General features: G+C 37.3%; 2 protein-coding genes and 1 long non-coding RNA gene across 3 annotated transcripts in view; 1 reads left to right on the top strand and 2 right to left on the bottom strand.

The window, feature by feature from the left end:
* LOC134798702 (tyrosine--tRNA ligase, cytoplasmic) overlaps nt 1–9,067 on the bottom strand; it is a 109,595-nt gene extending 100,528 nt beyond the window's left edge. Inside the window, exon 1 of the mRNA XM_063771087.1 lies at nt 9,063–9,067. The gene's annotated coding sequence lies outside the window, so the exon portion shown is untranslated. The remainder of the gene's footprint in view (nt 1–9,062) is intronic.
* Nucleotides 1–26,415, bottom strand: part of LOC134798741 (uncharacterized) — a 477,103-nt gene that overhangs the window by 421,766 nt on the left and 28,922 nt on the right. The window lies entirely within an intron of this gene.
* On the top strand, nt 1,545–25,425 carry LOC134798736 (ejaculatory bulb-specific protein 3-like). Its single transcript, XM_063771122.1, has 5 exons — nt 1,545–1,643; nt 4,565–4,739; nt 6,660–6,791; nt 23,401–23,565; nt 24,367–25,425. The coding sequence occupies exons 1-5, from the start codon at nt 1,638–1,640 to the stop codon at nt 24,504–24,506; spliced, it is 618 nt and encodes a 205-aa protein (XP_063627192.1). The 5' UTR covers nt 1,545–1,637; the 3' UTR covers nt 24,507–25,425.

Raw genomic sequence — 26,415 nt, forward strand, 5'->3', positions numbered from 1 at the left:
CATTACCTACTTACATTAAAATAATCTACTTCATTACACGCGCGTCCACCAACCCCGAGATGGCCGAGATCGTCATCTAAACCAGCGCAAGCCGGTTATCTTCAAATCACGGCGCGTGCTTGACAATTTTGACATGTGGTATTATTTATTATGAGTGTTATTATAATCGCTTACCGAGCAAAGACTTAGATAATAATTACTTTTTAGGGTGTAGTTACAGTCGCCATCAGATATATCGGAGCGGTAATAACCGTTAATTAAGGTGCTCTAAACTAAAATTGAACACCCACGCCTTGACAATAGAGGAGAGTTCTGATATAGTTAGCACCTTGGCCGCTCCAATATATCTGTTGGCTGCATTAACGTACCTATATGTATATCTATGGACTGGCCTTACGGGCACAAAAAATGGTACTAGTTTAGCGGTGTGACTCACGAATTCCAGCCAATCGTGTAGTCTAACGCAACTAGTTGCGACCAATAGCGCGCGTGATGCGAACTCATCAACCAATAGCGCGCGTGATGCGAACTCATCAACCAATCGCGTTGTACCCATGTCACACCGCTGTACTGGCCCCTGTCATGCCTCGTTATTATTGTCCGTAAAGCCAGTCCCTAGATATGGTTGGCTGCTGTACTCGATATCAAAATTGAACAGCTGGCCCCTTTATATCCAGCGATAGTTAGCGAAATTTCGATGTTCGCGATAGATCCTCGCATCCGCGATCGCTTGTCCAATGACGCTTGTCCCAATTATATTTCTCTATGAACATAATACCTAGTAAGAATCAGATCTATCGGGTACCTATCAAAGGTTAAATGGCACTGGCATTTAGCCTCAGATCTATTGTACGTAATTATACCAATTAAATATGACATATATGCTTACATGCGCTAATGCAATATATGTCATTAACTCATTATTATTTTATAATAATTTATCTACGGGGCATTCGAATTACCAAAAAGCAAATAGTTGTGTCGCTTTGAAGTTTACAATTACCGCAATTTCTAATCAAAAGTAAAAAGTATATATATCTATTCACAAAAATTATATTTATTTTCCAAAAATGACAACTTGGTAATATGTATTTACTTAGCTATTTTGCTTCCTGAGTTTGGTATTTTTCTAAAATAATAAAAACACTAGGTATTTGATGATCTACATTCTTGGCTATTTGGCAACGACATATATCTAACTTATTAATCAATGACTATGACCCTTTCTAGAAAAATGTATCACCAAACTGTTCGCCTCCAATTCGAAGAAAGCTTACCGATTCCAACTAGGATTCCCAAAACCCGTTCCTTAAACTCATTACCGACTCTCGCGCATTTAACATGCCCAGATTAACCGATTAAGTTTCTAGGAAATTTAAAAATTCATTACTCATATCCCAATTCTCTTCCGAACGACTCTAAACCCTAAATCTCAACCGATTAGGTTCGATTTCCTTGTTGCGTTAGGTATTCTCTAAATTCATAAGTCCTTATCATTAAGCAGCCCTCGGCCTAATCTGTGGACAAGAGGGGAGGACGGGTACCGTAGCTAATACAATGATTGCGGGTGCTCAGTCGGTCATTTACCGCCGTCCAAACCTACCGGGAACCTGCCAGTTGAATCGGGACTACTTACGATGCAGGTTAGTGATTGTGTCATTTTATTAGGCGTTTTATGATTAGGGCCGTGGGATACACGTGGGGGCTCTAGGTGTCGTGTAGGTGTACTGTCTTGAGGTGTGTGATTAGTGTAGGTAGAACTCAAGTCCTCGTTGATTGGAGTACAACGGATTTGAAAACTATAAGCCCCAGCAACATACTTTAAAGGCAACTATTGTAAAGAATTTAATGAAGATATTTGGTTTATTGGCAATTTTGTTGTAACTTTAACAGTTTTTCTAATATTTAACAATGAAAAACTGCTAAATATGAGACACAAAAGTGGAAAAAAGGTTGGAAGAAGAAGAATATAAATTGGGTCAAACAGATCACTGTGTTGTCTTTCCTGTAGACATACACGAGAGTTAAGGGCTATAAAGGTTAATTTTCTTATTTAACCCTTATCCACGTGAAAAGGTCCTCCTTTTATTTAAAGAACTATGATAAAATCATTACTTACATGCCCACAAGCTGTTAACTATTGCCCACAGGAGAGAAAACTAGTGTGTTCGCGCGAACAGTGCATTTTTCTCTCCTGTGGGCAATAGTTAAGAGCTTGTGGGCATGTAAGCAATGATTTTATCGTAGTTCTCTAAATAAAAGGAGGACCTTTTCACGTGGATAAGGGTTAAATAAGAAAATTAACCTTTATAGCCCTTAACTCTTGTGTATGTCTACAGGAAAGACATAACACAGTGATCTGTTTGACCCATTTGACAAATTGTTTCAACTTCCTCTTTTTTCTTACCTAAAGCTACATGCATGTCAAATTTTATGATTTCTTTCGAGTCGGACTATTTCAGGTAGGTAATAAGTATCTCGTAAAAAGTAGCACAGTGTTACAAATTAATTTACTTTGCGACTCTTGACTTTTCATTTGTCCTGTGAAAACGTTGAGTAGATATACTTAAAAATGAGTCATTTCGCAAAACTATTAATTTAACACCATATTTTGAGCAAAACTATACAAATATGTATGCAGCGGGTGCTAAGCTACTAGTAGGTAGTAATAGTTTTGCTGACTGCAACTAGAGGACACTTGTCTGAATAATCAAGCTTACCTATAGAAAATAGTACATTACGATACAAGTGCGAAAAGTAGGAAACTCGCAACGAGTGGCGATAAATTGAAACACGACCGAAGAATTACCTTTTCGCACGTGTATTGTACAACGTTTTATAGTACCCTTTAAAATTTTGACATAGGCACGTACAGTCGCCGTCAGATATATCGGAGCGGCCAAGGTGCTCACAAATATCGGAACACGCCTCTATTGTCAGGGCGTTAGAGCGCGTGTTCAGATATTGTGAACACCTTGGCCGCTCCGATATATCTGATGGCGACTGTATTGTCCTTAATCCCGCCCTAGGGCGGTAACAAAGTAGCACCAAGTAGCACCAAATGTACTGTAAAAACATTTTTACACTAAGTATATCTTTATCATTATACTAATTATCCTATACCTATTCTTTGGCATAATTAAGAACGCTTGATTGAACTTTTATTTTTATTAGCAGCGGAGATAACATTATAGGTCATTTTTAGTTTTGGGTCATTATATTATCATTAGATACAACTAGTTTTAAGTAGATCACTTACCACACCTATATCGCATGCTAGGGAATAATTTAGGTATACTCGTATACAAGTAAGGTATATGGTAATATACAATTATCTATTTTATAATACATGCCTTTCAATCTTACACATATAAGAAGAATTCATGTTACAAGTAGGATTAAGGAAATTTCAAAAAATAAGAGCCGGGGCCTTATTTAGATGTATTTTAATTTAGATTAGTTTAGTTTTAAATTTTATTATAAAGTAATTTTAAATATATATAGCTTCTGTAGTTGAATATTAAATAAATTTCCAGAAGTAGAAGTTTCATTAAATATAAAAAAGTAGAAGTTTTACATACAAAATCTATTTTAATTTGACATTGCCACACTTCGCCGTTGCAAATGCCATGCAGCTTCGTTCGACTCTACATATATATTACTATTATATAAAACAACAAGTACTTACCTATATTATTATTATATAAAATATTAAACTAAATTACTAACTTCATTGTAAGTATGCCGATGACACAAGCTTATTTTATTTTGGTAGCGACGTAATAACAACCGTACCTACTGAGCCAAGCTCAAGAGGATCTACAATAATAAATAAGTCGCTTTGTTTAGATTATATGTTATGTTTTTTGTTATAGATTATATTTTATGCTACCTATTCGTGCACTCTGTAAATAATGTATATACATACTTAATGTTTGTATTTCTCTATGTAAGTGAATGGTGAAGAGCTGGCGGCTACCTCGCACAACGTATCAGCATTGCGATACAGCGAGGAAATGCCGCCAGCATCCTTGGTACAATGCCTCAAGGGCCTATTTTAGATTTAAGCTAGTTATTAATTTAGTTTAGTAGTACCACTGTATATATATTGTATGTAAATAAATAGTTAAAAGTGAATTATAATTCTTTTGGAGAAATAAATTCTTAAACCATAAACGAGCAAATCTTGTATATTTATTATATGTATATACATATATTTCGGGGATCTCGGAAACGGCTCTAAAACGATTTCGATGAAATTTGCTATATGGGGATTTTCGGGGGCGAAAAATCGATCTAGCTAGTCTCGAGCTGGTCTTATCTCTGGGAAAACGCGCAATTTTGAATAGTGAATAGAATCGCGTTACTTTGCGAAAATCCATATTAATCAAAACCAAAACCGCGAAAAGATAAAGTGCTAGTTTGACTAGCACGTTATCTTTTCGCGGATTAGCAAAGTAATATTTTGGTTTTGATTTTGAGTAATTTTGAGTTTTTTTGTTTTCCGAGCAAAGCCCAGATATTAAGTATAAGATCAGTAAAAACTTATTGTGATACCCCTTAGGTCACGCCGGTCCTCCTCAGTATATGCGTATGCGCGTTGGTCGCCGCGTTCCCTGCGCCGGAGTTGACGGACGCGCAGCTGGAGCAGATCCTGTACAATCCGACCACCATCAAGATGTACATCAGGTGCGCCACGAACGAGGGCCCTTGTGATGCTGTTGGGAAGAGGATGAGAAGTAAGTGTCTCCTACATAACCTCGTAAGGCCCAAGGTGCATTACAATTTTCACTCTGTTTCAATCAAATTCGAACCTTTCAAAAACTACATAAGGTAGCATTTATTTTGTTTCATTGTGTTCTAAAACAAACGAAAGTCACCCTAATCTACCTGTGCAACAAGGTTTAAATTAAAAATAGGGAATCTTAGTATGGTGGCCTTTACGTGGTTAAGGCGGTTTCTGAATGCGCCATCACCATCACCACCACCACCACGCCGCTTCGGTGTGCGAGCGGAATTAATATACGTGCTCTTTGAGTGTAACTTAGTACGAATGTTAGTTACAGTTTTTTTACTTAGCACAAAAGACAAGGACCTCGCAAAGATCGGCCGCCCAAAGTCTCGCAATGGTTAAAGCCGATGCTATTGGTAAAGTCAGACCAAGAGTAGTCTGCAGCGGATTTGATAGCCCACGCAGTGAAAGTGTTATTTTAAACGTCAAACTTTTATGAAATTATGACGTATAAATGACACTTGCATTTTTGGTCCGACTCTACTAAATTTTGTAAAACAATCGCAGTTCGAGCCACGACCCGCACTTATAAACTTGAGGTCAATTCCTCCGTGAACGCGTAGACAGACACTACGTAAAGGCCCCAGTACACAATGGGCCATCGCCGGCCACTCCAAGGGACGCATTTATGCGTTAGAGGGAGCAAGTGATATTGCTATCTCATTCTACCGCATGGCTGCGTCCCTTGGAGTGGCCGGCGATGGCCCATTGTGTACTGGGGCCTTAACACGTGTCAATATATTGTCAACCGTACTCTTGTACAAACAGGTTACCTAAACGTGATTTGATTACTTAATTAATATTGATTGAAACAAAGACAAAAAACAGCTGACGATCGATTACATATCAAACAACAAAATTAAAATTGCCCACACAATATCATACCCGTTATCGTCATCTTTTGTTTACCAAACACCACAAGAGTTTATTTTCTAATCCTGTTTAATGCGATAAGACATTAGCAACATCCGCGTATTCCAATTATTGCACAATTTACACCCATTCACAAAAACGGACACGCAATGTGCACGATATTCGCGCAGAAAACTTTTATGTAACACAATTTTTTAAGAGATTTTCCTTGTACAAGTTTGCAATCTTGTTACTTAGTCGCTACGGTAAACATTCGAGAAACTCAATTACGAGAAACACTGCCTTAGGGTCATAACAATAACGAAAAAAATAAATATTGTCTTTCCCTTTTCTTGTAAGCCGCTCCATTTTTTTCACCTGACATAAGGTGGTTCAAAAAAATTTTTTTTTCCTACGGGGAACCCCCTTATTTTGTTTCACTTATTATGCTGATAAAATACACCAAGTTTCGTAATTTTATCTCAACTACAAGGGGGTGCTCAACCACTTTGAAAAAAAGTACGTTGTATGAAATCCAAAAAAAAATATTTATTATTCAGAATTTTATTTAAGTATGTGGTTTCACACGATTTGCACATGTGATTTCTAAGTTTTGTAGTAGAAAAACATTATTATTTCTATTTTTTATAATTTTTCAAATGTAAAGATTTTTTGAATTTCACCTAATAAAATCATAAAAAATTGAAATAAAAATGTTTTTTTTTACTAAATAACTTTTAAATAATGTGAAAACTACTACTTACATAAAAATCTAAAAAATAATAACTTGATTTTATTGGATTTCGTACAACTTTGAAAAATTTCAAAGTGTTTGAGCACCCCCTTGTGGTTGAGATAAGATTACAAAGCTTGGCTTATTTTGTCCACATAACAAGTGTAACAAAATGAGGGGGTGCCGATTCTTCTAGCTAGAGTTTTTATTTTTCCCGTAGAAACGTGAACCACCATACCTGACAGGTTATAGCTAAGGGTTCCATTTCCTCTATTGTTGCAGCACTCGCTCCGTTGGTGCTCCGCGGCGCATGCCCGCAGTGTTCAGCCAGGGAGACGCGCCAGATCCGACGCACGCTCGCCTTTATCCAACGAAACTACCCCTGGGAGTGGGCCAAGATTGTCCGCCGGGTCGGCTGAGCTGAACTTCGGCCGTTTTATAAAGCAAACTGATAGAATTTAAGCCCATCAGTCCCTACATATATTATATAGACTGCATTCAAATCCGGCACACGCTCGTGTTCATCTATAGCGTTTATTATATTATCCATGGGAGTGGGCCAAATTTGTCCGTTGGTTTGGCTGAACAGGAACACCAACCCCATTTTATCAAGCTAAATGTTACAATTAAGTAAAGCCATCTCGGACAACATTGATTGGGAGTGGGCCAAAGGATCATCCGCCGGTTCGGCTGAGCTGGACCACCATATTTTAAAGAACTAAATGTGACATTCTCAATTAAAAGGTGCCACTCTTATCGCTTACCATAAAGACGAAATTGGCTTGTATCTTAATATGAATAACCTGTCGGAGCGTCCTTATGGCAAGCGACAATGTGGTACCTACCTTTTGATTGAGAACGTCACAAATCGTTGACCCGCTGTTTAAAATGCAGCTGTGTCATGTCATGTCGCGTACATCCTTCTTATTTTGCGATTTCTGAATTTTCTGTAATTTAGAGACCTAAAGGCACATCTTTCGGTCAGTAAAGCCAGTTTACAGTTGATATAGACGGACTGCAACCCAATCCGTCTATATCGGCCATAAACGCAATCCGTGCATTTATGTGGAAGTTGATAGACTAGATCTATGAATTAACGATATAAGAAGGAGATATAGCTGGAATGTACCTAACAGTAACAGTAATACTAACTTCTAATTGTTACATATTTATAGTCATGTCAAAACACATAAATGTGCTCGTGAAAAATTTAATGCAATACGCCTGTAGCTGAAACGCACCCTGTTGAATATAAAATCCGCGTTCTATTGTGTTATGATCTTATGATGTCGGTGTTTATATGTGTTGTACAATTATTTATATTGCTTAGAAATTAAATAATGTTAGCAAGTTTCTAGAATTATAAGAGTAAGCACGTTAAATTTCGGATTTTTATTTCACCATCCAAGAAAAAGTCGAACTCTCAAAAATACGCAGCGCCTAGTCACGAACATATTGGTAGCATATAACTTAAGTAAATGTAAACAATTATTTAATTAATTTGTACTAGTGTTCGTATTAATACTTACACTATCAATTAACAAAAGAAACATAACATTATCAGATTTGATAAGTATAATAAGTAAAGTAGTATTAAAAAGTTAATAGGAATGTACCTACCCTTAAATTTCAAACAGCTCTACCTACGTAAGTTTTTTAAAGGTTTAATTTTTGTACGTAGGCCTTAATTCGTCAACACTGATACCAGTGATACCATTTATTGAGTACAAAAAATAGTTATAGGTAGCATAGGTACAGTACAACTTAAATTTTTTGCCTCATTACCAAGAAGTGATGTAAAAGTGTAAAACATATCTTTGACGTTTTATACGGGTAACTTTTGTGACACCGTACCTGAATCTGCTTTAAAAAAACCAATACGAATTACGGCCTTATTTACAAAAAGTCGACCAATTTTGTACGTTACTTTGTAAATAAAAATAAACCCTTAAACATCATGTTTCATTGAGCGTACACTCGCGTTAAGCAAGCCAGAGAGGGGATCAGTTAAGTAAGACGTTACGGCACCATACGCCTAAGCATTCTCCTACCAGTCGTTGCCGCAGTCACTTGTGACCCGGTTATAACAGTTGAAAGTAAAAGTGGTTCCAGCAAGTAAAATGCAGGTAAGTTGCATATTGCATTTTCTCTCCGATTTCCCGCGACCCGTTTTGAAATTACGAGGCAAATCGTGTCAGGACAACGGTTGGCGCTCAAAACAGTGTTTGTGTACGTGCAATTTGCGTTAAGTTTTGTGGTTTTGCTATACCGACGGCCTTAGGAAAACTTGACATGCTTTTCGCAGAACTGCACTAAACGAACGCGGTGTGAAAACTTTAAGCGAACAATTTTGACGAATTTTAGTTTTAAGCGCTCTATCAACACTATTTAAATGAAACGTGCCGTAAAAATCTAATAAAAATCAAATTGTGAATTGCTGGTGTACCTATTCAGTTACAATAATATTTTGCAAATCGGAATGTGTAAATAGTTATGACGTGGTAATGACACAATCACATTCATTGAACCATAGTGTGTGTTACCTATATATTTTTTGCGCGCAACGTTGTGCGTGCAAATTATAATTATAAGTGATAATTACTTTATATCAAATAATATATATGTGTTCGTTACCTATATATATACCTAGTTTTTTTATAAATATTTTTTTCCCAAGGCGGAGGCTTGAAATTTCTAAAAAAATATACCAAATATACATATACCTATACATACAAAGTAATATTAACACGGCTTCTTTAGGGAAATATTGGATACAATAAAAAAATAAAAACTTTTACTTCAGTCTGCATTAAAAATACGTAAATGTTAATGTTCTTCAATGTTGTGTCTAATCAAAAAGACCAGAAAATCTTAGGAAAATTATAGTTAAAGAGTTTCCACGCGCTGACGCGTCTTTAAGAGACACACAAAGACATATGGGACAGAAAATAATATATTCACGGTTTATAATCAGTTAATCACTCTAACCGCCACTTGAACCAACCCACTTACCCGGGGTTACCAGGTTAAACCGTGAACCCAGTGTCAAATTGTACTGGTAACCATGGTAACTCCAGCTTTTACCGGTTAACCCCGGGTCACTGATGGGTGCAAGTGGCCCAGAAGTTTAGCAAAGCCGGCTAATAACACAAAGGCAAGTAATCTATAAATGTTCATTTGTTTTCTAAACCATGTTAAGTAGAGGACACATTTAGCAAACCGATAGTGTCCAGCGTGTTCCACTTGAGCGTAGTGACCCGGATCGGTGCCTGCTGTTTAAGTGTTATTTAATATTTGGGATTGTTTCCGACCGTTGACGCAACACCATAGGCAATAGACCGGCGTCCGTAACGCACCAATCGCGATAACCTCGTTCACGTAATCCCATATAACCGACCCCTTAATATTAGTGAAAGCTCAAACAATCACAAAAAAAAAGAAAAAGAAAATGAAAAATGGAAAAATGCCGAGATCGAGGAGTATCGTCGGCGAAACGAAAGCACACAGACTTCGCTGGTTCGGTCACCTACTCAGAATGGGAGAGGATCGGGCTGTCAAGAAGGCGTTCTTGGGACGACCGACGGGTAGCCGTCCGGTGGGTCGGCCCAGGTATCGCTGGGAAGACAGTGTGGCGGCGGATCTGCTTCAGCTTCGCGTCAGTAACTGGCAGGAAGTTGCGCAGGATCGGGACAGGTGGCACGCTCTCGTTTCGGAGGCCAAGATTCTCTTTGGATCGCTGAGCCAGAATAATTAGTTAGTTAGTTCAAACGATCACAAGTACATACCTAAATATTTAAATTTTTAATAATCTCAAAGTACAGTCTTTACTTTATAAGGTAGGCCTGCCTATAGGAGTAGGTACTTAGTGTGGCTAAAGGGTTGCCTACTTATCATTAACTACATAATCCGTAGAATCTTTGTCCGATGTTTTAATCTTCCCTAATTTTTAATTTATCCGAAAGCGTTTTTCAAAAATTATCGTTTTTTCTTATGTGTCAAAAATCCAAACAAGCTTCCTATACTGCAAAACGTAATTCAAGACCAAAAAAAGTAAGAAAATGTTGCCACTTTTTACTAGCGCGTCTTGTATTTATAGATGGTCAAGCAAATCTTGTCAGTAGAAAAAGGCGCGAAATTCAAATTTTCTACAGGACGATATCCTTTCGCGCCTACATTTTTCAAATTTGCCGCCTTTTTCTACTGACAAGATCTGCTTGACCCACTTTATGTAAAAATAAGTAAAAAAAGTACTTTTTAAAATCGTAGGAGTAAAATGACTAATAAAAAGGTAAGTAAATTATCTTAGCGTGATTATTTATCAAAAGGTATTTACTATTTTACAAACAAATTATTGCAGTGGCAACATTGTCTTACTTTTTTTGGTCTTGAATTACGTTTTGCAGTTTAGGTGATGTTTTTATAAAGTTTAGAATAAAATAGCAATTTTTACACAGGTCAAATATAGATCGAAGGCACTATTAAGGTGTTAATTTATTACTATTAGCTTAGAGAAATATAGTAAGAATAGAGTGCTCACTCCATACATCAGTTTTGATACCAAAACGACTATTATTTTCGCAGTCGACATCTAGCATCGAGTAGCGGAATTATCAGTACCGCTACTTGATACTAGAATTCTCTAGTGTCGCGACTAACGAAAATTGTATTGAACAACAATCATCTTAGTTAATATTAATCATACTTATAATCCGGTTATAATATTCGCTAAAAATTGTTGAGCATGAAACTTTTCGGTCGTCGGAACATCTATTGTCAAGTAGCAGTACTGATAATTCCGCTACTCGATGTTAGATGTCGACTACGAAAATAATAGTCGTTTTGGTACTAAAACTGATGTATGGAGTGAGCACTCTATGTATTTTTTTCTCTATGCTATTAGGTACGCTTAGAAAGGGGACCATTTTGCTTACAATGACTCAAGTAAGTACCTACTCATAGATACTGCTTTAAGTAAGTACTTAATCACACTAATCACTTATTATCAGGTTCTACATAATCTTACATAATACAAAACTCCTGGGTGGCTCTAAATCCTAGACTGCTTAATCTTATATAATAGAGCTCTAGAATGCTGGATAATTAAGTATAGTATTATACTTAATAATAATCTATGATCATCATCAAAATTAATTACCGTATCTGTGACACGTTCGTGCTTATAATAACTTAGAAAAAAAACTAGGTAGGCGAAGGATGAAGACGCAGATAGCGTTTCTCTTATTTTTTGCCATTTTTATACTTTTATGTTATTCTAGTCAGGATCGCGAGCCCTTTTTATCCTTAAAGGAGAAAAAAAGTGTCCTAAAATTTTCATACATTTTTCAAACTTTCGTTTTTGTTACTGCCATATAAAGTAAGTATATGGGGAAATGGTAAACACAATAGGAAAAAAACTTTGGGAGATTTTTTTATCCCATTAGGATCGAAAGAGCTCTTGATTCTAAGTAGAAATAACACAAAAGTGGCAAAAAAGGTCACAGTATATAAAAGCGGCCAAGTGCGAATCGGACTCGCCCATGAAGGGTTCCGTAGCAGCAAGTATATAACATAATAAAATAAGCTGTACAGTTAGGCTGTACAAAGGCTGTATAAGCGCTTATACAGCCCTTATAAGTAAAAAAAGGGCCCAAATTATATAGCCTTTGGCGTTATTAGAGCTGTAGAGTAGCTGTATAAGCAATACATAAGCTGCATAATAGCTGCATTACAGCTATATTTCGGTGTAACAGGAAACCTTAACACTACAGATAATCTCTTATAAGTACGATATAAGAATATAAGTTTTAAATGAGTTATAAAAAAGAATTACAAGAGAATAATAATCATTTTAAGAAACTAAAATGTCCTAATCTTGTTCATTCGTAATATAGTAATGGCGACAATAAAGTGTTATAGTGGATGGTAAAAGTAAATATTATACAGGACTTGAATGGAATATCACATTATTGGTAAGTGCGGATTATTATTTATTGTGAACCTGTGTATCTTTTCTGGCAAAATATTTACGCGCCTGCAAAATAACAAAGAGAAACCATAAGGAAAATATCAAAAATCGGTAAAGTTACTGTTTGTTTTTAAGGTTAGAGTATCAAAAATATTTATAAATATTAATTCTAAGGCTAAACAATTTATTTTAGCTGGTAATCATAACACGGCGTTAGACTGCTAAATATTTGCAAGTATTTCTTTAATTATATTTACAAATACGTTTCTTTTTTATTGTAAAATGGCGACAATTTTTAAACAGCCTACAGGATAGTTGGAGAGCATTATAATCTTAGTAGCTGTGCTGTGTAATAAATGGAGTGTCTTTTACAGCTTTTGTAATTAAAACAGCTTTATAATAGAATATTTGTATTCGTTTGGCTGTATTTCGGTTCTCCGTACATGTACGTATAACAAATAAAAAACCTGTACTGTAACTGTCATATATTCCTTTAGTTTTATAATTCACTTATTTTCAGAAATCATTACACTACTATACTTATACGGGTGTAAAATTACGCCAAAAGATTGTTATAAGCAACTCTATCAGTAATACAGAAAAAAGCTGTACTATAGCTGCCATTTATTCATTTGGTTTTATAATACCCTTACAGACAGAAGTTATACAACTACTATTCTTATAGGAGAGTAAGATTACGCCATAAGAAATAGCTTTAAAACGGGATTGACAGATACATTTGTACAGCTACAAGTGCCAAGTGATACTACAATACAGCCTGTATACAGCTTTTACGATAAAATTAGCTTGTAGTGTTTCACAACACTTAATGTTTTAAAACGGAGTTGACAGATACTTTTGTACAGCTAAAAGTGCCAAGTGTTACTACAATACAGCCTGTATACAGCTTTTACGATAGAATTAGCTTGTAGTCTATCACAACACTTTTAGTTTTATAGTAGATTTTTTATATTCTGATAAAGCACCCCATGCTTCCGCAGAATCCTTTATAATGATTTTATACAGCTTGAGCTGTATAATGTCTGTAAAGTACCTTTTATACAGCTTAAATCTTTTCTGACACTCTTATACGTCCCTTAAATCACTCTAAGTTCTTAATTGGCTGCTATATTGATGTTGCCGACACTTCCATGCTACTTGGGCTATCCCTAATACCCCACACGTATAGGTCTGATAAAAAAAAAAATTGTTTTTCACTTCTAATTAAGTATGGGGAACCCCCAAAATGCGGTTCACAGAATACATCTACTTACCAAGTTTCAACAGTATAGTTCTTATAGTTTCGGAAAAAAGTGGCTGTGACATACGGACGGACAGACAGACAGACAGACAGACAATCCATAAGGGTTCCGTTTTTTGCCATTTGGCTACGGAACCCTAAAATTGGCAAAAAAATAAAAGAAACGCTCAGATAACGACTAAATACCGTGAGTCCAACGGAATACTTAAATCAGTTATTCGTGGCATCGTTTGACATTATTTATTTTGCTTGGCTTTAATTTTATGCATGACAAAAACGATGCAGTTTAAACTCAAGGCTGCCCAGTGGCCGCTCAAGCCGAAGGTAACTCGAATGAAGGTAAAACCGGTAAAACCGTGAAGAAAATTTACCGAGTTAAATTTTCTTTGCGTTTTAAGTGTAATGGTTACGCGCAAATCCGGCACCAATCGAGTGCTGAGTTCGGGTCAAGGAGAACTGCTCATTTAAGATTTTGTTACATGACTTCCCGCAATCTGATCGGGACATACCTACGGGACCGAATTCTTTCACATTTTTTTTATTCAAGAATGTGGAAAAGCGGTGATTCTTAATGAAAATTATTTAATCTCAGTCAGTTCTTTAGTTACAATATTTACAAAGGTAAGTACTTACTTAAATACATTTTCAATGAAACCTAATGTCACCTGCATAGATACAAGCGGTGATTAGATACATCGAACACTACATTACATCATAGTTTAATTACTTATAAATAGGATTTATATAGTTGCGTAAATTTAATTTCTTTTGCTTTTTAAGTCTTACGTCCCGCACCTCAGACATGACTTTATTTATGATCTCGTGAGATGCGTGTAAAATCTTTTAAGTCAGTTGTACCAAAAGACTTTTGTAAGTAAAGTTTTAAATCCCAGGCCCCTTCTTCCGTTTCTCTTTTCACATGTAAATCTTTCAGTGAACGGGGCTTCGGGTACTTGTGACCCGGTTTGAAACAGGTAACATTGTTTTCATTACAATAACACTTTTCCGCGCAATTGGTTTCAGTCACTGGTTCCTATATACTTACTATACCTACCTACTCTTTGGTCACTGATGTTATGTCTCAACAAGCCCGCCATGGCAGTCCAGTCGGGGACAATTTTCGCCCCGATCAAATCAGGCTGTGTGGACGCGAAAATGCTTAATTTAATTTTAAGATTTTGACCGATAAATGTAGATGCGGACGCAAGAATATTGTCTATACCGTGTCGTAACGGCGCCCGAAAATGGTTGTATGAGATGGGATGCTAAAATTTTCGACGTATAGTGCGTTTAGGGGATTTTTTTTATAAATCTAAAATTGGTGATTACATTACTTACCCAATTTATGACGGCATTCGGTACCGTCAAAAAATTGGCGTCAATCTCATCATGTCATTCATTCATGGTCGTTCATTCCGTCTTAGTAGATGGTAAGAAGGAAATGTTATCGGAAATATTGATTTTCAATATATTTGTCATTAGGCTTTTTGAACGTAGGTATTTTGAGCACTAGACATATTGACTTTCAAAGTATTGTCCTTAGGCATTTTGTACAAAGGAATATTAATTTTCGAAAATGAGAACGTTCGATAAAGTGTATTAGAACATGCATCTTATGGAATTTCGTACATTAGACATTTTGATTTTCGATATTTTGTCTTAGGAATTTCGTACTTAAGGTTCCGTCACACAGGCGCGTTTTCCGGGCGGGGCGTGAGCGCGGCGCGGCGTGAGCGTTTTATATGTAAAAGCGGCGCGCCCCGCTCACGCGCCGCCCGCAAAAGGCGCCTGTGTGACGGAGCCTTTAGTAAATTTGATTTTAGAAATTATGCTATATAACCGGACAAAATAAGTTTGAATTACGGTTTACGATTAACAATTGAATGAGCTTTACATACACGGCTACACTGCATCTCGAAGAGACAAGTGACACTTTACTTAAATCTTCGCGATTCACAACCGGTTAGACTCGTTCGTCATGAATCACTCAGTCAATGTCTACAAAAATATATTCCCATCCTTCTTTCGCATAAAAATCTATGCCTTTGTGGACATTGGGCATTGACTATGGCCCATGAAGTTATATTGTTTAAACTGGAGCGAGTTGTCACTTTTTTTGCCATACTAATTTGAACCTTATCACCGAGACAGAATGTTGTTCGTACCAGACTAGAGAAAACAGTCCACATGAGATAGAAAACCCGAGCCCTGTGTCTCACTCGCACATGTTGCCAATGTTAAAAAGATACCATTGTGGTAAAAATTATATCAATATACTACTGAAATTCATTACCTTCTTATACTATTTTAGTGCTATATTCCAATTACAGTTCTGATATCTTTTAAGTAATTTGCTAATTATTATGATGTTAATATTATTAACTGATTAAGCCAAGTATGTGCGCAACAAAAAAAACAGTAAATTGAATATGGTAGAAATTGTAGTAACTTTGAATATTAATTGGTATCCCCAACTTGATGACGATTAGGGTGACCATGATGTCGGTACGATTTGGATCGGTCTTACAAAATTGTTATTTCATACTTAATGTAAAAATAACTTTACCTAAATAGTATACTAATAAATAAATAAAGATATACTTATTTCGGCATGTTTAATTATTCGATTCACGTAATGAGAGCTACATAATTGCCAAAAATTAAACCCGAAGTCCTTGGACATTACAGACTCATATTTATACATAATATTTAATTACTGAAACGTTAATTCTAACTATTTATATATATGTAATCGATTCTATATAGGTTGAGCCGACATTTCCGTCAGTATACAAAAGCGGCAAATTTGAAAATTTTGTTTCAATTACAGATCTACGATGACGCTTAAAGAATAGCTAAAGTACGCAAAAGGGAAGTCATCACGTATATGAACACACCATGAGTATGATATTGATAGTGATAGGTATTTTGTTAAATTATGAATTATGAAGAGCATAAATAGTGTAGAATGCCGGTTTACACAGTTAAATGTAAGTTTTTATTTCGTCGTGTGCTAATATTTTATCATTTTAGTCAATAATCAAGATAATTTCGTGTAAAAACATAAATTGTTACGCTACGCTAGGGCTTGACAAAATGACTAGTATCGATAACAAGTGGGCATAGTAATAATATAAATTTATTTGCGTTGCAAGTGTTGAAAGTAGGAATTAAATTCGCAACGAGTGGTGATAAATTAAAACACGACCGAAGGCAGCGTTTTTAATCGATACGATTTGCGAATTACCAAGTACAACTACAACGTTTTACCCGACCCTGAATATCTGTCTCGCTCTCTCTTATAGCTGTCTTTGATAGAAATAAATAGAAATAGAAAATATTTATTTGGCGTACAAAATCATACCTAGATTACGGTAAGTACAACATAAAGTTAAGAATACAGTAAACATACACCAAATAGGATGCCGCTCAGCATAAGCAGTGTCTGTAAGACACTACGCTGGTTTTCACCCAATACGTACGATGGACGTACGGCGGACCACCTTCCTCACAATCAACCATGATCGCATTGATCGCGATCCAATACGCCCGGATGGCGTATAAAAGCTGTTACAGATGGGATCATCTGTAACAGCTTTTATAACTTTATAACTACTAAATTAAGTAAGGTTGTGTGAAGCGTTTTACAGAAGAGAAAAAAACTTTATCCATCTCTTTTCTGGGGCAATTATACTAGCATAGGGAAAATACAGTATGTTTCTCTCTGATTATGCACGAATGAGAAAAGATCCTGGCCAAACTATACATTCCATCTTATGCTAATATCCCACATTCATATGACTTATGGTCACCCTAATTAGAAAGAGATGGAGGGCTCAGGTTTGACATCTCATGTGGACACACTTTTTGGCCAGTGTACACTATCCAGTTTACTCTCTACGTCCGTGCTATGGCCAAAGAGTTACATACATAGTTGTATATCTTTGCTATGGGTATCATACAGAATGTGGTCGAACTAAGAGTCGCCTCCAGAATCTCGCGAACTAAATTGACACGAGTTTGACAAATAAAATGATACCGAATAGCAAAGAAAAAATTGTCACGGCATATGTCGATAAAATGATATCGATAAGTAAGATATTGCACTAACTACCCATGTGTTAATTATAAAGGGGTCACAAACGATTTCGATGTATATGAATGTGACGAGAAAAGTGGTTGATTCGATTGTAAGATTGTGATGTTACCGATTGTGATGTTATCAAATCAGGAGGTGCGGATGCGAAATTGACAAATTTTAATGTTAGTATGCAGGTTATAGGGGGCAAGTTGTTTATTTCAAGAGCTCGGTTGTCGACATAAATCTAAAATTGGTGATTTAATTTTGTACATGAGGCCGGTAGATGAGATTGAATCAATAATTATTTAAATTCTGACCTAATTGTCAACTTAAATGTCTAGAGGGACTGGTCTGTACAATCGAAGCAATAGGGATCACTGAGACGATTTAATTTTTGCGTCCACACCACACAAATTAAATGAGAAATTAATCACATAGTACCTACGAAATATTTCCCCGTCTGGGCTGACCTTATTTGTATTTTGAGCCAAAATCACTGTTTCTATGTTATCACCTAACTTGTAACTCTAGCTGTAAGTTTCCTAACAAATAAAATAAAATATTTATTTAATTACAATATGTTTATCCAATATCCTTGTCTCTATTACTATAAAATTGCACAACTTTCGAAATGCCAAGTAACATTTGTAAAATAACTTAACAAAATTACTTAAAGATACATTTTAACTGACCGCGCAACAGCAGCGCCCCTGGCGGTGCATTCTCGCGATATTCTCTAATTCAAACTTTTTTGAAAATATCGATATGAACAGCACTGGCCAAACTGTGGTATCATTTGTGCACATTGACCTGTCAATTTAGTTCGCGAGATTCTGGAGGCAACTTTAGGTGCAAATTTGAGCCTCGTTTCGACTTCTGCGGTTTTGAAATTATGATTACTAACCGAAGGGCCTTTGACATCACGGCATCGTGGTTTGTCTATCATAAACAATGATGAATCACTGGGCAATGGGTATTATGTCAATGTCGGCTAAAGTCGCACTTTCGATATTTTTGGCAAAGGTAGCAAATCCCCTAATTTCATTGAATTGGATTTACGAGGTTTGCGACTTTAGCCAATGAATATGTAACATAATAATTATAATTACTAGCACTACCTGCTTGTTACGTTTCTTTTTAATTCAAGGCAATAATTAGTTATTACTTATATTATACCTAATACTCGTAAGCTTTTTGAGTTGCGACCGTAATGCAACAGGAATGAACTCTAAGATGGATAATACAAGATTCAAATTAATAATTCACTACTACTTAATTATTCGTCCCTATTACCAGCCTCAACCTGTATATTTATTATTTGGCGAGACTTTGATTACTCCACAGATTAAAATTCTGTGCACGTTCCATTTCGATTGTGTGGTACAATGCCGCCCGTAGATGCTCAGTTTAGTCACTCAAGATCTCGGTACGGCACCACTGTGCAATTGTTACTAAATAAATGTACATTATTTAATTGATATTCGTTTTATCGAGGTCTACCGCTGAGACGAATTCGCAAAGTGAATAATTTTCGATTACAAACGGTGTAAAGTTTGACGAAGATTGAAGGTGTGAAACTAATTTAATGTAATGCACAAGTAAAGAGAAACTAAAATGTATAGACATTCCAACTCCCAAAAAAGCAACGTTTTAGAAGAAAACCACTGCGCAACTAGGTATATACGCAACAAAAAAGCGCTGGTGGCCTAGCGTGACAGCGTGCGACTTTCAATCCAGAGATCGCGGGTTTAAACTCCGGCTCGTACCAATGAGTTTTTCGGAACTTAAGTACGAAATATCATTTGATATTTACTAGTCTTTTCGGTGAAGGAAAACATCGAGAGGAAACCGGACTGAACCCAACAAGGTTTAGTTTCCCCTCTGGGTTGTAAGGTCAGATGGCAGTCGCTTTCGAAAAAGCTAGTGCAGCCTACCTACATCAATTCTTGGGATTAGTTGACAAGCGGACCCCAGGCTCCCATGAGCCGTGGCAAAATGCCGATTCTCCGGTGCGGTGTTCAATTGGCCGTACCTATCATATAAGTACCTAGCAGGCAGCATACAGTGTCATGGCTGCTGCCTAAGTGCCTATCCTGTAGGGGCAATACCTACATAGCACATAGCTTGTATGTCTTTTATTTTCTGCTCTCGAAAGCTGGAAATCTGTTTACGATCACAATCGAATTTACATGGGTCATAAACAATCGGAAATCGATACGAGGATTCAACAAAGGGTTGACAGGAAACGCCAGCGGTATAAGACGGTAGTTGGTTATTCCCACTAGTTATAACCAAGTTCTTACCAGTGGTAACTACTGGGAATTTTAATCCCACCTTTTACCACTGGTAACTAGGTGGGTTTTTTTTTCCCCAGTAGTTACCACCAAAATATTGTTAGAATTAAATACTAATAAAAACAGTAAGTATAAATAGTATAGTGTAAATGTAGCGTGCTATAATAAATAATTATGTGTCAGTTAGTGATTCAGTAAACTGCTTTAAAAGTGATCAAAAATATTAAAACAGTTTTACCGGTATAAGTGTAAAAACTAAAATAGAAGAGTCTCATTCTAGTTAAGTAGAAATTAACTTATTATCGGGATTAAATTTATCTTATTAACTGTAAATTGAATTACATATTTATACAAACGAACAAACAAATCAGTCAAAAACCGACCGAACTGATTTCGTTTTATTATTTACAGCTACTTCATTTCAATCTATTATAACACGACGCAGAGCTGGAATATGTAGGTATACATAATTTGTAGTCGGCTAAATAAGTACAGGGCATGGTTGTTATTAAAACCGCTCAGGGCGCGCTTCGGATGGGCTGACTGCTCGGACTAACCAGCATAGGCTCGCATTCCAATTACGCTCGGGTAGTACATCGCTCGGTTATGTTACGCTGGTTGGCTCGATTGCTTAAACACCTACGCTAGCGGGATGGTAATAACACTCTACCAGAGGGGCATCAGGTACTATTCGTACACTTCTTGTATTGTATTTAACTTTTATTCTTTTGGAAAATATGTTTATTGGAAGAACGTGTAAGTAATTAAAATGACATAAACAACCTTAAATTGAGTACGACGAAGGGGCAAGAGGGCGTCAGGCTAAAAGCAAAAATCAGAAAAAGAGGAAAATAATAATTATGTACTTTATCTGATTCTGATGTCGATGACGTACGAATGCGAACGTCTATAAAACCTGGTAGAGTTGGGAATGTGAATGTGATCTTGCAATTAAATTTGGTATAGATATTTTTAAGTTTTCTTAATATTTATCACGGTAAAGTAAGAAACAATGTAGGACCTTAATACCTTATGCATATTTGATAGGTTACAACTTTGATTGGTTTATAATAATTATGAATAATATCGGTACTTATGCCTTGTAATTGCAAAACAATCGTTTAGTTCCTAAATATCTTTTGTGTTGTTTTTATTAAATACCACGAGTGCAAAAAAGCCGAACCGAGTGTGGCGCACACCGCGCACCCTTTTGTTCTTAACCGCCGTGTCGCCCGTGGGGCCCGCAAGGGTCGGTTGCGAAATGTTATTTGTTCGGCATAACTGCCAGCCCCAATGGCCAATAAGAATGGTATTGGTTGACATAATTTGATAATTATATTTACCTATCGGGTGGTATGTGAGCTAAACCGAAAGCTCACGGATCATGGTAGTTTTTGTCATTGTCTTATGCCAACATTAGGATTAACCAAGATGCGATGAGACTTGTGGTGCAGAGGGAACATTAATTATATAGCTTGGATATTATTATTACATATTTGCCACTACTAGTTCTGCCAATAAATATATTTTCCAAAATAATAAAAGTTAAATACAAAAAAAGAAGTGTACGAATAGTACCTGATATTAATAACAACCATGCCCTGTACTTATTTAGCCGACTACAAATTATGAATACCTACATATTCCAGCTCTGCGTCGTGTTATAATAGATCGAAATGAAGTAGCTGTAAATAATAAAACGAAATCAGTTCTGTCGGTTTTTGACTGATTTGTTTGTTCGTTTGTATAAATATGTAATTCAATTTACAGTTAATAAGATAAATTTAATCCGGATAATAAGTTAATTCCTACTTAACTAGAATGAGACTCTCCTATTTTAGTTTTTACACTTATACCGGTAAAACTGTTTTAATATTTTTGATCACTTTTAAAGCAGTTTACTGAATCACTAACGGACACATAATTATTTATTACAGCACGCTACATTTATACTATACTATTTATACTGTTTTTATTAGTATTTAATTTTAACAATATTTTAGTGGTAACTACTGGGAAAAAAAATTCCCACCTTTTACCAGTGGTAACTACTGGGAATAAAAATTCCCAGTAGTTACCACCAAGCCGAGTTGGTGGTAACTAGTGGGAATTTTTTTCCCAGTAGTTACCAGTGGTAAAAGGTGGGATATAAATTCCCAGTAGTTACCACTGGTAAGAACTTGGTGGTAACTAGTGGGAATAACCCCGGTAGTCAGGTTCAGAAAGGCGATGTGAAGTGAAAGCGCGGGAATCGGCGCCGTGCTAACCTATTATTGAAAGGTAATGAAACGACACGGTATTGCTACCTTGATGGTTGCTTTTGGCGTAACTGAATGGGAACTTAACTAGCGTGTGAGGTAACTTTGTGTCACATTAGAGTAAGGATACTCGTACTAGTATTGCCGATACCTGGCGCCTGGAGTCTTTTGAAGCGACCAGGGTCCAGGCCAGTTATTTTAAATTTACACTCATTTCAAGTTTAAGTAGTAGTGAATAAAACTCGATTCCCTAATGTTATAGGCCTCCAAACGTCATCGATAATCGCATGCGATTGGCAATACATTGAGGTATTTGATAGATCGATTGAATTCGTTGCTCCTACTTAGCCAGCGATTATCTAAAAGTCGCATGCCAGTAGTTGCAAGGTCTGTACTCTGTAGAAGCCTTAAGGATGACTCACGCTAGACTGGGCCGGGCCTTCCTACGCTTCGTTTTCTACGAAAAGCACCACGTGATCACCGATCAGCCGTCATAGAAAATGACATGTCGGACGCCTCGGCCCGAGCACGGTCCGGTCTAGCGTGAGTCATCCTTTATGCTAGAACTCCGAAATAAAATAATAACGAAAAAATCAACAGATCTTGCCCTTGCTTTTGAATTGTATGGCGACAAGTCTCCGGTCGGTTTTGGCGTCTGAGCGAAAATGTCCTTGATTTAAGCAGTTTGGACTAAAGACTGAGGACAGTTGATTGCGCTTTACATTGTTATAGGCATTATTGTAGCTAGCGGTCACTTACCTACAGTTTTCTAAATGACGCAAGGTTTGTAGTAGAACAAGGTTATTGTAGATTCGTATTAAACAAACCCCGTTATCAATGTTGCATGTTGCAATTAATGGAAATCAGGGTTGGCAAAAGTATCTATCGTAGGGAACCCTACCTACCCCGTTTGAGCCCAACTTATGCTCTGGTTTCCTAGGATAGCGGTGCCATCATAGCGGCCGTCTCCATACAAAATACTACTACATCCATATTTAGACGTATTATTTTGTATGGAGACGGCCGCTATATGACGGCACCGCTATCCTAGGAAAACCGATCTTTAGCCCAGGTAAATTATTAAAATGTTTTTTTTTTTTAATAATAATTTTACTAATAAGAAACAGACATTCATTGATATTGTGTTTCAGATGAAACTATCAGTCTTGGTTGTCGCGTGCGTGCTGGCGTACGTGTGCGCGCAATCTCGGCCTCCAGTCTCCGACACCGCGCTTGAAGACGCCCTCAATGACAAGCGCTTCATCCAACGGCAGCTCAAGTGCGCGCTCGGCGAGGCGCCCTGCGACCCCATCGGGAAGAGGCTCAAAAGTAAGTTACTTTAGTCAGGTGAACCGGTCACTGGCAAAGGAGGTGACAAGCGTTCGGCGTAGTGGCGGATTTGCAGTCTTTGCCGCTCTAGGCGGGCCTGTAGCCGCCCCTTTCTCAGCACTTATCATATTGACTACCTTTTTTATTATTTCTTGTTATCATCAGCAAATTCTTTGCTACAATTTTCCGCCCCTAATATTTCCCCGCCCAAGGCCCGGGCCTACGGGCCTTAGGGCAAATCTGCCACTGGGCGTACTCAATGATAATCGATGCGGCAGCTCAAGTGCGCGCTAGGCGAGGCGCCCTGTTCGGCTGAGCTAGTCCACCCAATAGTTAATTGTGGGTGGAATGTGAAAGTAATGTGTCCGTTCTATCTGACAGATTTTCTTCATCTGCACTTGAATTCTGGCTTGACCTAGCTCAGTGGCGGATTTGCCCTAAGGCCAAGTAGGCCCGGGCCTAGGGCGGCAAGATATTAGGGGAGGCAAATTTTTACAAAAAATTCGCAGATGACGATAACAAGAAATAACTCAAAATTTTGTCAATATGATGGGTGCTGAGAAAGGGGTGGCTACAGGGCTTGGGGCCTAGGGCGGCAAAGACTGCAAATCTGCCACTGCCTGACCTGCATGCAACGCGTCACGCTTTATAAACTTCCCACCCTAAAACATTAAAAAGAATACAAACCAACAGACTTGTACCAGTATCGACACATCGTACCGGGATTATTATGATTGGGTCCTTTAGAAATGAAAATTTTAATGTATTCTCGTTCCTAACACCTTACTTGTTGTTTTCCAGCCCTGGCCCCGCTGGTGCTGCGCGGCGCCTGTCCGCAGTGCTCGCCGCAGGAGACCAAGCAGATCCAGCGCACCCTGTCCTACGTGCAGCGCAACTTCCCCGCGGAATGGGCCAAGATCGTGCGCCAATATGCCGGCTGAACGCCTGCGAAATTAATTTAGTTGTTAGAGCGTTGTCGGCATTGGCTATCAATATAAGTTTGGCCCCCGAATCCACTCACCCGAATAATTACAAGTATATCCGAAATTAAGCACTGGTCTATCTGTCACTGAACTTTGAAGACTGAAGAATGACACCTAGTTCACAAGGTGCTTATTTTCATCCCGTGTTGGATGCGACTACCTATATTTTTGAGGACACTTTTACTGCTGAGAGGAACAGAGAAAAGTACCTACCTATAAGTTGTTTCCCTGTCCCACTTAGCAAGATGCCCTTAAAGTACCTACTTAAAAGCTTTAAGTCCTCACTAAACAATTAGAAGTTATTACGATTCTAAAGGCACCTAAAGTAACAAATATGACACATATCACTATCAGTGCTGCCAATGTAAGCCGACCAAGCCGACGCATTACAAAACACTCATCAGATCTCATGATCTGTATAATATTTTTATACAAGGTGACTATTTCTAAGTACATTTAATTATTAAGTTAGTGTATATAAATGTGTATAACTTCAAGCAGGTAAAACTGCTACAACATTACTATCAGTCAGTCAGTATACTTATTACTATGTCTGCCAATGATGTCTGCTGTAGTACCAAGGTCCATACAGAGTTGCTTTTCCCATCATTAGTATATGGCGTGTAAGCACAGAATAATTAATAGTACTACCGTACAGAAAGGAAACTTCCTACAAAAACGAAGTTTGACAGCGGTTCAGGGTCGAATCATGCTGGCCCTTTCTAATATATGACACTATCCCTTTCGGCTATTTAGGGTTGTCAAAAATCAAGTGATTATCTTATCTGTGGTCGTGCACGCAAAAGGAAGTGAAGTGGTGCCAACCCTAATAATTGCTCGGAGCAATGCTGAGCCGAGCGGAGCCGAGTTTGACCGAAGTCAGAGGGGCTACCGCGAAAACCGAAATTCGCAAATTGCGGGGATCTTACTCTTTTACTCCAATGAAGGCGTAATAAGAGTGACAGAGAAAAATGCCCGCAATTGACGATTTTCGGTATTGGCGGTAGCCCTACAGGAGTTTCGCACCCCTGGTGTAAGTCCCATTTCGTGTGGCGCTTTCAATTTATGTCCTTACTCCTCGACCTCGACCTCCCACGACACTCACACACTACTGGTATGAGGAAATCGATTCAAGGAGTCCACATAACTAGTTCTGTGGTTTAAGCGGATGTTGAAGCGACATAATAAATAAATATGGCAGTGAAAACCCCGATAAAGTTATGTACTATAACACTGACCGAATGACTTCTTTCTTTTGTTGCCTAATACTTAGTCTTAAACTTAACTTTTAAACTCTTTATGGTATCTCCTATCTCCCTCCTATGGGTACAATCACAAACTACTAAGAAGATACTACGTATGCTACAATTAAACAAATACTTACAGAGAGTAATCTAGAGTGATATATGGGTGGGTACTATAGATTTTGTTATTTTACTGTTATTTATACTTTTTGTTACTCTGAAATGAAAAATATAACCGCTTATAAATTGAAATACCGATACAAAATTACTTAAAACATATCATGAAAATTACCAAAGCTAAAAAAATATTGCTTACGAACTCAAGTAGGGTGTTAATGTTATATTAAATTATTTGAATAGTGTACATTATTTTCAATAATGAAATTGAATTAAAGATAAGTCGTTTTTATGATTTCGTTTCATTTCTCCCTCTTTCCTACCTAAACTAAAACTAACGCACCTACCCTACGACTACGAATCCAATAAAAATTTCATTAGCGCGATGTAGAAATCGCCGCTCCCGGTACAGCGCCATCTTGCGTGATATTTGATTAATATATTTACAACGTATGAGAGTTAGCCCCCATTGCACGGGAGCTTTTTCAACGCGCGTTAAAAAAGCG

Source organism: Cydia splendana, chromosome 17, assembly GCF_910591565.1.
Source record: "Cydia splendana chromosome 17, ilCydSple1.2, whole genome shotgun sequence".
Classification (NCBI taxonomy): domain Eukaryota; kingdom Metazoa; phylum Arthropoda; class Insecta; order Lepidoptera; family Tortricidae; genus Cydia; species Cydia splendana.

Excerpts from the sequence above, each read along its gene's own strand:
- LOC134798736 (XM_063771122.1), top strand. Across the intron at positions 4,740-6,659 it reads TGTTGGGAAGAGGATGAGAA|CACTCGCTCCGTTGGTGCTC; the intron begins GTAAGTGTCTCC and ends CTATTGTTGCAG. Across the intron at positions 6,792-23,400 it reads CAAGATTGTCCGCCGGGTCG|TCTTGGTTGTCGCGTGCGTG; the intron begins GCTGAGCTGAAC and ends TGAAACTATCAG.